General features: G+C 50.0%; 1 protein-coding gene across 2 annotated transcripts in view; it reads left to right on the top strand.

The window, feature by feature from the left end:
* Nucleotides 1-10,784: 10,784 nt before the first annotated feature.
* The window catches only part of LOC147665960 (copine-5), a 1,339,740-nt gene continuing 1,337,471 nt past the window's right edge, over nt 10,785-13,053 (top strand). For both annotated transcript variants that reach the window (XM_086949376.1, XM_086949377.1), the window contains exon 1: nt 10,785-11,235. In XM_086949376.1, the coding sequence (XP_086805502.1) occupies nt 11,120-11,235 (116 nt within the window). In that variant the 5' untranslated portion in view covers nt 10,785-11,119. The remainder of the gene's footprint in view (nt 11,236-13,053) is intronic.

The raw sequence follows: 13,053 nt of genomic DNA on the forward strand, positions 1-13,053 counted from the left end.
TGTATGTGCCATTTGCAAAAGCCTGGTGGGAGTCATGTATTGTAACTAGAGCTCATTATCTATGGCCCACCAAAATGTAATGGCTGATACACTCTTCCTGAGTCTAAATTCTTCGCCATACCAGGCCAGACCTCGCAAGCCGGTACTGGCAATGGTGATGATGTCCATATAGTTGGACAGCGCCACATGACATTCTGGGGCTTTCTCATGTCTGACAATGGGGCATATAATAAAGGCTGCCATCCAAGTATCAATGTTAATCGCTGTGGTGGTTTACTTTGCCACCTCACGGTCTCCCACATATGACCTTTCCTTGAGTCTTGCTTCCTTGGGCAATAACTTGAATGCATCCACATATTCATTGGTCCATGTATTTTCTTTGGTGTCCAATAGCAGTTGTACTCCAAGTAGGTTAGAATTCCCATATAAGGAAGTTTCACTGGCCGCTCAGTGCCTCCCCCATTTGTACCCGTTGTGTCCTTCATTCCCTTTGGACTCATCTCCCTCTTACACTATTGTTGATTGACTTTAACTATTCCTCCGGCCCCCGTTGTTTCTCTTTTCATCCTGACACTGAACGATGATGCCCCTTGATCAGCCGAAGCGGTTGGACATCCTGCTCCAGTCCTTCCAGCCTTCAGTCTGAACTGAAGATGAGCTGCTATGCTGTATTATAAATCTATCCCATGATTCCCATCATGCTCTCAAACTTGCTGTCCCCACAGTGTGGACTTGTCCAGACCGAGTCTCCGTGCTCCACCTAGACTGGTGTACCACCACCACTTTGGACCTAGCTGCAGCCCTAGCTGCAGCCTTGTGCTCCACCTCCTTACTGCACATGCCCTGCTCTCCTGCCAGCCCCAGACTTTGCTGGCCCCCCAGCCCACAAACATCCTGCTGGTTATATTGCCTAAAGTCTGCGAAGTTGCCATGAGACGATCTGAACTCCCTGCCTATCAACATTCCGTCATATATTTTACATCGGTGGAGGTTGCGCCATACCTGGTCTGTGGATTGGGATCCTGGACTGGGGCAAGCTCTGTAGTAGTGGCCTATCTTCCATCATCGTGATCCCTTTTCTGTTCGATGTGGGCTGCCGCTGGTCTTTTTGCCCCTCTCAAACCCTCCAATCCCGCCTGTGCGTGCTGCACTTGTCCAGGACCCTGTACTGTGGGCTGCCCCATGGCTCTATGCCCATGTGCGCCCACTGCCTCCCTCAGTGGGTGGTAAAGGGGTATTTGCCTCTGCATGTTCCTTTATTGGTACTATAGCACTGTGCCCACCAACTCTTGGCCACCAGCCAGAGCGAGTTATCAGTTCTATATCGCCTTTGCTTTCCTCTGGGTTTCCAACACCTGGTGGGGTCCCTGGCACCAAGGATTAGGCCTGGGCATGAAATTCTGCTCCGCTTGTGGAGTTTGCAGAGCCCACTCGGTGCCCTGCATAGCGCATAAAGTTTTTTTCTCTTGGTAGTGAGGAAAATCTTACTCTGGATCACCTCCAAGAACCGCAGAGTTTTTTGGTCAACTCCGCCCAGGCCTGCCAAGGATTCGTACCTTCCAAGGTTCGCTCGCCTGCACTCCTGCCCCTCCTTGTGCCTAGAACTGGTGCTGACTGCTGGATTTCTTGTGCTGCACGAGAGTGCTCTTCCAGTAGTCTCCTCTCACAGACATGTCTTGCTGCCTGTAGCCCTGTTCAACTGTCTCTGGGAGACGTCCATTCTCATTTTTTATACTTGTGCTTCTCAATGTGGATAATGAAGGAGCGACCTCTCTAAATCCTCACTGGGGTCAGGGCCAGACTGGGAACTGAAACAGGCCCTGGCAAATTGCTGGCTAGCCATGGGGCGGGGGCGATAGGGTTGCGGCTGAGCTGATTTCTAGAGCCGGTTTTGGCAGATTTTGTTACAGAGGGCTGAAATTGCTAGCTCCCTGTAACAAAAACAGCCCCCCAGTGGCCCAAAATCGGCCCCTACCCATGGGTCCCAATGGGGAAATGCATGGTGCCCCCTACGGCCAGTTCGGCCCTGAGGGCGGGTAATATATGTAAGGGGCTAAATGCAGTAGGGGTTAGGGGCCTGCTTGTGAGACCTAGACACAACACACGCACTCTGGAATACGTGTCAGGCTAAGGTCACATGCGACCTGGGGTCCATTTATTTATACCCTCGGACTGAGCCTGGTCCCGAGGGGTGATGCAAAAGATACATTGTGTTGTGGGGCCGGATGGCCCTCTACATCCCTCCTTTCCTTTAGAAAGAGAATAACTGGAAACATGAAAAGAAAGAGGAAAGGAACATTGGAAGAAAAGTATTAACTCAACACGCATCATGATGCAGCCGACGTGGCCGAATTCGCCTGCTACCAGCGTTCTAACACACAAAGTCTCTTAGTTTCTGGCTGGGTGCAGGGTTAGGTCGAAGCAGGTATTGTTGGCTGTGAGAGGGCGATTCACCTGTGTCTGCTGCGGTGTTCTCCTGGGATCTCTCCGCACCGTGGTGAGTCCCTAGGATTCTCCCTTTGTGTACTCGTTGCATTCCGGCTGGGTGTCAGTGCCAGACTCGCACTCTGACTTCCTACAGGTCCAGTGGGCCCACCCATTGTGTCTTTCTCTTCCTCAGGTGACGGCCTTTGGTGTGCGGGGCACCTGTGGCTTCTTTGAACCAGGATACGTTTCGCACCACTTTGTGGTGACCTCGCCGAGCAGTGACCATGGTGCCGTCCACTCTGGTAACAATCCACACCTTCGGTTCGTAGGGTGTGCAAAACTTCTACCCGGGGAGACGATCTTTGAGGACCACTCTGTATCCTACACACACCGCTGGTGTCCTGGTGCCTATGCTACTGTCGCCTTTTTGCTGGTAATTTTGCACCTTTGTTGGGTTTGCTCCACATCCAGACTTCGCGGTGCCCAGTCGGGGTCTTCAAGGATGAAATCCCTCGGGGAGCGTTTCAACAGGAGCGTGGCTGGGGTGCACCCCGTTGTCGAGGGAGGGGTCTGCCGATAGCCAAGCAAGAATTGGTGGAGGCACATCTTGTCGCTGATCCACCATAATTCGAAGTGCTCTGTTGAGCGTCTTCATGAACCGCTCCACCTCGCCGTTGGCTTGAGGCAATTGGGGTGTGATACGGCAGTGCCTGATAGCTCCACGTTTTAGGAAGTGGTGGAAGTCTTGACCCTGGAAAGGGGGTCCGTTGTCAAACTTTACTTCCTCCGGCAAACCAAAATTGGCGAAGACCTTCTCTCCGGCCGGTTGAACGTGTGTGAATGCCATGGAAGGTACTAGTTCTACCACCGGAATTTGGAGAAAGAGTCCATGACAACCACGGTATGTCGCCCGCCTGGGAAGCTCCCAAAGTTGACCCTGAGTTTGGCCCATGGTGTGTAACAAGGTTCTTCAGTGATCACAGGCGCGGGAGCCGGGTCCCCACCGGTGATGGTGCAGGGATGGCACATCCTGACTTCTTCATCGACCAAGTTGTCCATGACAGGCAACCACACCTTCGCCCGGAGCTGGGCCTTTGTCTTGGCTGTGCCCTGATGACCTTGATGAGCCAGGCTGACCATCCATTGGTATAGATCTTTGGGCACCATAATTCTCTGCCCTCTTAGGACCAACCCGGACCCACTGATGCTGAATTTGTGTTTTACCGTCCATATTTGTCACCAGGAGTTCTGTTTCTCCGCCTTTAGTAGAGAGAGACCGTCGAGAAATCGATGCCACTGCCCTTTTCAAGCACCTCTTTCACCTTTCTCATGGTGTCATCTGCCTCGGTGGCGTTGCATAAGTCATTCTTGGTGACTGCTAGAGGGCAGGCATAGTCTTCGACCATGTAGATGAAGGACTCTGTGTTTGCAGTATCATCCGGGACCGGGTCTCCCTCCTTTGTTGTGGGGTGTCTTGACAGAAAGTCAGCGGGGTTGTCTGGTCCGGGTCTCTATATCAGCTGGAATGAATACACCTGAAGTTGGACAGCCCACCATTCGATCCTCAGGGTGCCAGTCTCGTGGTCCTGCTGAACAGTGGTATGAGGGACTTGTGGTCCGATATTACTCTAAAAGGGTGGCCACATATATAAAGATGAACATGCTGGCATGCCCATCTTATGGAAAGAGCTTCTTGCTCTATTTGTGCATATCTCGTTTCCATCGGATATAGTGCGTGACTGGCGTAGGCCACTGGGACACATGTTCCTTTGGTATCTTCTTGTAGTAGTACTGCCCCAGCCCTACTGGGCTGGCGTCAACGATAAGCTCTGTCTTCCTTTTAGGGTGGAAGTAGACCATTTTTGTTTGGTCTAAGAGCGCTTTCTTGATGCCTTGAAACGCCGATTCCTCTTGCGGTGTCCATTCCCAGGGTTTTCCAGTCTTGTCAGTTACCGTAGTGGTTCGGATATGGTTGCAAGGTTTGGGAGAAACCTTCCACAATATGTCACCATCCCCAGGAAGCTTCTTATTTCTGTGGGATTCTGTGGTACTGGGGCACTTCGGATGGCTTCTGCCTTGCAAGGATCAACACAAAGCCTATCTCTCGGGAAGACGTAGCCGAAAAAGTCTATCAATCATTGGTAAAAGGTGCACTTTTTCTTGTGCAGAGTGAGCCTTGAAACGCCGATTCCTCTTGCGGTGTCCATTCCCAGGGTTTTCCAGTCTTGTCAGTTACCGTAGTGGTTCGGATATGGTTGCAAGGTTTGGGAGAAACCTTCCACAATATGTCACCATCCCCAGGAAGCTTCTTATTTCTGTGGGATTCTGTGGTACTGGGGCACTTCGGATGGCTTCTGCCTTGCAAGGATCAACACAAAGCCTATCTCTCGGGAAGACGTAGCCGAAAAAGTCTATCAATCATTGGTAAAAGGTGCACTTTTTCTTGTGCAGAGTGAGCCCACAGTCGGCTAACCTCTGTAGTGTGGCTCTCAGTCTGGCATGGTGTTCCTCCGGGCTCTGCGAGTATATTTAGATATCGTCACTTAAATTTATCACCCCCACGAGGCCGGAGAGGACTTCCTTGATGGCATTCTGGAAGACCTCCACCGCAGACGACACTTCAAAGTTGAGTTGGTTTATCTTCGGAGTCCCATGTGCGTGGAGAAGGTGGTGATGTATCTGCTCTCTGGTGAGTTCAGATCGAGTTTTGAGAACCATTGTGTGCCGTTCAAGTCTGCCACAATATCATCCATCGTTGGGGTCATTTGCCTCTCCCTGTGGATGGCTTTATTAGGGAATCACATATCTACGCATAGCCGGATCGTGCCGGGTGCTTCGGCTTGGGTGCCACCACTAGCAGGGATACCCACGGAGTGGGTCCCGCCACCTTTTCTATTACCACAAAACACTGTGCCTCTGCACTCCTAATGTTCTATGTAAATCTTAGCCAGTGAGCATATCATCCTCAAAGAAAGTCCTAGACCTGCTCACAAACACATGTCAATCCTAATAAATCAAACAAGAAATTTCTTTGATCATTACAAAAAAATGTTAATTATCTGAAATCAATGCTTCACTTGGCAATCAGAGATCATTTTTCAATGATTATATATATCAGTCCAGTGTAGTAACACAAACAATATTTGAACAGATGGAATTCATGTTCCTGATGTTTCCTCAATGTCAAAGAGATTTTTATTTTTATTTATTTTATTTTAGAAGTTTTCTATAGCGCTGTCAAGACCCAGAGGTAACAGAGCGCTTTGCAGTAAGAGAGTAGCATACAATCAACAGAGGCATGACATATGAAAGGTTATGACAATTAACGAGTGTCACAGTAGGAGCTGCATAAATGGTTTGAAACCCGCTGATCGTCCGTGAGGACCCGGTTCCGAGAGGAGAGTTTTACCTCCTCTACTCGATGTTAGAATACGTGGGATCTATAGCTGTATGCGGAATTTATAGTTGACTTCCCTCGACCGAGTACCTGAAATTGCGATTATTCCCTGTGTCGGTTATTTTACGGCATATCAATTCCATGCCGTTTGAAGCAGGAAGTTGTGATCTCTGTGAGACCTACAAAGGACGCGTTGTGGAAGAAATATCCATAGTGGATTTTAATCGGATTAGTGCATTTCCTACGTTATCTCTGTTGGACAAGTGATCTCGAACTCTGATAATCCAGCGGCGATACTTGGACCCAGGAACCAGTGGCAGAGATTGGCCACGGGTGAATCACAAATGTGCTGTGTTTTCCCCACTCCCTCGGCGTGAGAGCCCTGATGAAGGTACGCCAGTAGATCCGGGCCCTGCACCGAAACGCGCGTTGGCGTTACGTGTTTCTGGGGTCCTGCCACATCGATCTGGACTCTCTAGCAACTTGCTACGAAGACTCCGCAGGATCCTATTCTTGGGTCACTCTGGGGATTACGTTGAGGAACTTGTATATAGTGTTTGGTGTATAAGGGGATGCTTGTGTGTGATTTAAGGAGAAGATTGTGGATGTATGTTGAGAGGTTAATGTGGGGTCATTATATTATGCGTATTTATTGATGTATATTTTTATGAACTAATGAATTGATGTTATATGTTATCAAATATCTTGGATAAAATGTGGGCAAAGAAAATATGAGAAAAAGAAAATAAAGATTTTGTCCATTTGTATTTGAAGTTTATTCCACCCTGTGACCTTTTTGTCGCCCATTGGTGAGCTCCACGTTGTGCATTGAAATGAGTGGACTCTTTATGGGCCATTGCTTGATCCGTTTGGGTGGACTTTTCCCTTTGCAGTAGTGGAGCTGCATAAATGTACTGCAGAGCTTCTTTGGTTTCAAGGTTCAATGTAGGCACAAAGTTCAGGTGTTGCAGTCTGTTGCGTGTTACCCAGAACCAAGGGAACGGATGAGGAACATGATTTGAGTTGGCTTTTGAATTCCACAAAGAACAGTATGGTTCTGATGTGCGTAGGGATGGAGTTCCAAACTTTAGGGGCGTTTCTCGTGAAAGAGCAGTCTGCTGTTCTTTTCTTTCTGGTTTTAGGTAAGATAAGTAGGAGTGAGTTAGATCTTCTCAGATTCCTGGCTTCGCCAGCTTTTTTGAGTTTTTTTGCCAAGTATTCGGGTTTGCCGGTATGGAGGGCTTTGTGGGTTAGCCATTTGAGTTCTTTGAGTGCCGGGGAGATGTGATCAGATGTTTTGATGCCGGTGATCATTCTGGCTGCCCCATGTAATGTTGTTTTGATCGGTGCCAAGTGCGATTTAGGAATACCTGTTAGAATTGCGTTCCCATAGTCCAGTCTTGACAGTACCAGGGATTGAGTGGCCAGTTTGAGATCCTAGTTAAGAATGTATGGTTTGATTTTGTTCAGAAGTCTGAGGTTAAAGAATGCACTTTTAGCAGAGCATTAATGTGTTTCATCATGTTTAGTTTAGGGTCCAGGGTGACGCCAAGAGATGTAATAGAGTCTGCTAGAGTGAGATTCCCTTTGAGGGCATCGATTGCCTTTAGCCATTCGGTGATTTGAGGGTTGTCCTCCTTGTTCGAGATGAGGAGTGTCTCTGTCTTGTCTGGATTTAGTTTCAGATGGTTGCTTGTTAGCCATTCTTGAACATCTTTCAGGACATCATTTAGTCTTTGGATGTCAGTGAGAGAGGAGGTTTCCAGATAGATCTGTGTATCATCCGCGTAGAGGTGGAAGCGGATGTTGGCTTTACTGAGTAACTTGGAGAGCGGTTCCATATAGATGTTAAAAAGCTGTGGAGAGAGCACCGATCCTTGGGGGACGCCCTTGTTAACTTGCTGGGTTTCAGAGGTGAAGTTCTTGATTTTTATTATTTGCGTGCGGTTGTGTATGAAGGAGGAGAACCACTTGAGAACTACCTCGCCGAGGCCAGCTCTTTCTCGGAGAGCCTTGATGAGGAGTTTGTGGTCCACTGTGTCAAATGCTACAGAGAGGTCAAGGAGAATGAGGAGGCAGAATTTGTCTGAGTCTAGAGATCCATGGATGTCATCTATGATGTTCAGCATTGCGCTTTCTGTGCTGCAGCCTTTTCTAAAGCCAGGCTGGTGGGGTCTAGGAGGTTGATGTTGTCCAGGTGTTGAGTCAGTTGATGAAGAACGCAGCGCAGAAGTGTTTTTGAGAGCAAGGCAGATGACAGCCTGATCGTGCCGTGTTGCTTCGGCGCCGCCACGGAGTGGGTTCCGACACCTTTTCTATTATGCCCAATTCTTCTAGTTTCTGTAGTTCTTGCTCCACCAGGGGGCGGAGGTGAAAAGGTATGCGCCGGTGTCGGATAGCGCGTGGCTGGATGGCCTGATTGATGTGTAGCTTCACTTGGCGCCCCCGGAGCTCGCCTAGCCCTTGAAAGAGCTGCGGACATTCCTTCATCATGTCTTCGGCATAGTGTTCATGGACCTGTTTGGCAAAGAACACCAGCTCCACACACGTAGTCTGGAATACGTGTCAGCCAACGGTCACGTGCAACTCAGGGCCCATTTATTTATACCCTCGGACCAAGCCCGGAAACGAGGGGTGATGCAAAAGATAAATTGTGTTGTAGAGGCCGGATGGCCTCTACAATATCTCTGGCGGTAGGCAGCCTGCCGCCCGTAGTAGTACCACCAGGGCCCTATCCAGCTCCGTGGGTGAGGGAAGTGCTGCTGTGCATTTCATTTCAGTTTGGGGATGTGGGGAAGAGTTATCTCCTCGCGCGCCTCGAGTGATGGCGCTTTCGGGCTGCCACCCACATCACTGTGCTGCTCCTCTGCCTCTCAATCCCCCAGGCGTGGAAGGTGTCACTTTCCCAGCCCCCAGTGGCAACCCCAGTTTGTGATATATAGTGAAGGTAGGTATATGAAATCGTTACTTACCTACACATACTTATCTTAAGGTAGTTTGTAGCACAGCATTTAAAATGAGATAATCTGGCATCATACCCCCCCCCCCCCCCCCCATTGCATCTGTGGAGCAGTTCGAGATGCTTCGTCTCGCTCCTGCTGCTCTCTGTGGTAAGAGGGCTGTGGAGGAGAGGAGAGCTGCCCGTTCTCTCCACGGCTTCCCTGGAGCAGGAGAGCCGTGCCGTCTTCCGAATAGTGCTCGCTGATCACGGGGCTGTGGGACCGAAGTGAGGGGCCTCCTCTCCCCAATTCAGCTCCTTAGAAAATTGGCGCCAACTAGGTTTTGCGTCCATTAAGGCACCTCGGAAGACGTGGTTTGCCCCAGAGACGTATTAATAAAACACGAGCACGCACGCACAATTAATAAACGCGCACACGCAGTTGAAAAATCATCTTGGGCGACGACCCATGGAGTTCCTCTAAAACAAACTCACCGTGCATAGAGGACTATCAATCTAGTCGGTGAACTAAGTTGATCTTCACGGTACGAGGCGCTACGATAATACATCGGCACCCCACACAGGGCGCGTCAGACGGCTTCATATCTGCTGCTGGCTCAGTCTTGGTGAACGCCGCCAGCAGCGGGGCTGTGCAGCGCGTAGACGTGCGTATTTTCCACTTGCCCAGACGGAGGACTGGCGTTTCCTATGCCGAGGCGCATGCTTCCTGCTTAATTCACTGAGAAAACCGTCGCGCGCCTCGCGGGTTCATAAACTGGATTGCATTATTAACCAAATCAAACATTAAGCCCACTGGGCTCCGCAAAAAAAACAAATGACACCAGACTGGTTCATGTTTCCCTGGAAACAGCAACCCCTCCATAGTCATTCAATACTTTGGGTATTCCCTACTCTGTGGCTTTATTTGTTTGGTTGCCTTTTAGCCTTCTGATTTGGACATTGGTAGCCTCGGCTCGTATTGCCTTTTGTGAATTTCGGATCTCTGGTAAACAAGGCGTTCCTGCTCGTTGGCGGACTCTCTAGCTGCATGTTGTTGTTATGGGTGTGTTGTTTCTCAACCGACCCTAAATTTACCTCGGGAAATGTGGTTTTGTGGCAAATGTGTCAGCTATGCCACAATGCGATCTGCTTTTTAATCGCGGCTTCATCGCTTTGATTGTTGGCAGGTGATTTGGGTTCCTTTTGTCACTGTTCCTTGTCGCCAAAATACGGTGTGAGGAATCTCCAGTATTAAGCCCTACATTACAAACATGTATACCTATCCATTTATAAAATTCACAGTGGGGATAGGATCGACTCTGCGCTCGATTAAAAACGATAGAAACTAAGGGAAAAGTTGCATTCGCCAGCTCCTTCAAGAAGGACCCACGCGGGTTCCTCGTCGGCGGCGAGTGATGCGCGCGCTTGCAGATGCTGCTCGGGTTTGTAGCTCTGGTACCCGGCACCTGCTGGAGATGCGGTGTCCGCTTTTATCGTCTTCTAGCTGCCGCGCATGCAGTGGTGTGCGCTGTATGGATTATTGACTGTTATAAACGCACGCATACAGCCCCAGCCCTGCACGGAGGGTACCGGAGCATCTCTCCTCTGCCTCTCGCGCCTGCCTCCGCGCACCCGGGCTTTCCCTTCCCTGGCTCCGTCTCACTGACTGCGCACAGACGTAGCTTGTGCCTCGGTTCGGGGCTGACATTTCTGGAGAAAGGACCCAGGAGTGGTGCCTTCGGCGCGTGGGCTCGGCCAGTGTAAGCACCTTTTGACGTCCACCCTTCTGGCCGCAGGAAGAGATTCCTCTGCGCGCAGACGGTGGCAGGGGGTTGGAGGAGGGGGGTCGGCGGGCTAGCACTCGAGACGTCAAACTTGAGATTCCCAGCATCTTGCGCCGGTGGCTGGCGCAGCGCAGACCAGCCCTTCACGCCGAGGCAGAGAGGGGAGGCGGAGCCTCGGCATTGAAGTGCGGAGACTATTATTAGAAAGAGACAGAGCGCGCGCAGAGCGAGGGGCGAGAGCATCATTGGACTGGGGCTGCTCCTGGCGTGCCCATGGTCTCCCACCTACTCAAGCCTGCCAGCCAGCCACCCCTGCAGCCAGCTGCGGCCACTCCATCACCCCTGAGAGCCACCCGGGCGAGCTGTGCCCACCGCTGACCTGTTGTCGGGCGCATCTGCGGAGCCGGCCGCGCAGAGAAGTTGAGAGCCTCTTGGGCTCATCTCTCCGCAAAGACCTCCTCAGCCTTCCTCTTGGCTTCCTCACGGAGATCGCGTCCCCTCTCTTCTTCGGAAGAGAGGGACAGGGAGAGGGCCGGAAACATTACTTGCTTGGCCGAAAGAGACTGGGTGTGGATGCCCATGGAGGACGACGAGATGGACAAACTGGACGACATGGCCTCCGTCAGTGATTTTGACCCCATTTCGGGCAACATCCCAGCGACGAAAGTGGAGATCACGGTCTCATGCAGGTAAGAAGACCCAGTGGAGGCGCAGATGCATGAAACGACGAACAAGGGTTGAGGTGCAAAAGGGCTTTGAGGTTAAATCGTGCCTGTCGGTGAGCTGGGGACTCTGCAGTTGCATGCCCAACTCTGCAAGTTGAAAGTGTGCATTGCATGTGCCTGCGGACGCATGAGCGGTCCAAGAAGTGCGCTTCATGCCAGTGATCACAAGCACATTGTTGCAGTTCATAATCAGTTTCAAGACTGAATATTATTACTTCTTTAAATGTTATTTTAGCCTATCCGCCTCTGCAGCAAGAGTATATTGCTGTGTATTATTTGGCAACCAGATGCCAAGCTGGATCTCAGTAGGGCGCCTTGACTTCGCAACAGCTTTCTCAGCACTACGCTGGCATGTTTGCCTTCATTCCTCACTCATCTGCTTTGATTTATTTTGCAACCTCCCCCACCTTTTAATTTGCTGGCAAGTTTTCCAGTTTCAATTTCAACCTCGATCGGAAATTGGCCGATTCCTTCAAAGTGCATAGGGATCCGCTCACTGCAGCCCGTTTGCCTCGTATCTCATTGCAAATCATGACCTTCCAGTAAGCCCCAGGGAGCAGAGATATTGATATTTCATCACAAAGTGCATTTGCCAGACAAGTAGCAGGTAGGAGATATGAGAACCTTGGCCTCTGTGCATGCCTCCTGGCCAGGTCCCCGTAGACTAATCGAAAATGAATGAATGTGCAGTGGAATGGGCTTGTTGCCCACAATGTAACCTTTCGGGTGGACAGGAGTTTTCCAAAGATCATTTATTGGAATTTAATGTTTTTTTCTGTCACTAGAATGGTGCTGCTGATAGGAAAGGGAATGGGTATTTCTTGTCAATTTTGTTTTAGTACACAACAGCCTAACCAACCCAAGCCTAATGTGTTTCCCAGGTAAAACCGCAAGGTATGCAAACACATGCAACCAGTAGACCAGTGAGCAACTGTCTTAAAATATATGAGTTTCTACCTAATGCCTGTACCTTTATTATATTTTGAGACATGGACTTCCTGACACAGATTATTACTAATTTGTGGACCTACAATTGAGAACCTCAGGCCCCCATGTGTGCTCCTGTGCTGTTGCATACACACACAATGACATTTGGAAGCATCAGACCTGGCTTGAATCTGTTATCGCGATATTGAACATATGTGTTATATGGTGGGCTTGCAGGTTATCTTTACAATAATGCAATTCAAAAGACATGCTGTTTCGAATTTAATTCACGTTCATATCTGTAGTGATGCACAACCGTAACTCTGCATCCGTGTCAGCTGCTACTTGTCCATGTGGTTTGAGGGGCTGCACCCCCACCTTTTTCCCGGCAAGAAGAGTGTCTGTCAGGCTGAGCACCGGTCAGCCTGATAGACACTCTTCTAGTTCAGGTTAGGCAACCAAAAGCTTTACAGGAGCTAAATGCACAGGCTCCTGGCTGCCCGAGCTGAACTTTGCTAGACTGAGGATTTCACAGCCCTGTGAGCGTGACCTCCTCAGCCTGGAAAAAGTGCCTCGAGGCCCTCCCTCGTGATGAAGGGGAGCATCACTAATTGCCTCAGACCTAGCATTTCAGATTTAAGCTCTGAAGTGCCCAGGGCTGAGTTCAATTCATAACACCTCGTCAGAGTGGTGTGGGGTCAGCAGTCTCACTGACCCCATCCCACTCTGTGATGAGTGAAGAACTGCTGCCTCCCCTGTCAGCCAATGAGGGAAGGCATCAGTCCCAACCCCATGGGACCTACCAGGCTTCCCTATCTGCAGCAAAGGTGAAGTTTATGTTTTGGGTGTGCATGT

This window comes from Lissotriton vulgaris, unplaced genomic scaffold (genome assembly GCF_964263255.1).
Source record: "Lissotriton vulgaris unplaced genomic scaffold, aLisVul1.2 SCAFFOLD_285, whole genome shotgun sequence".
Taxonomy (NCBI): Eukaryota; Metazoa; Chordata; class Amphibia; order Caudata; family Salamandridae; genus Lissotriton; species Lissotriton vulgaris.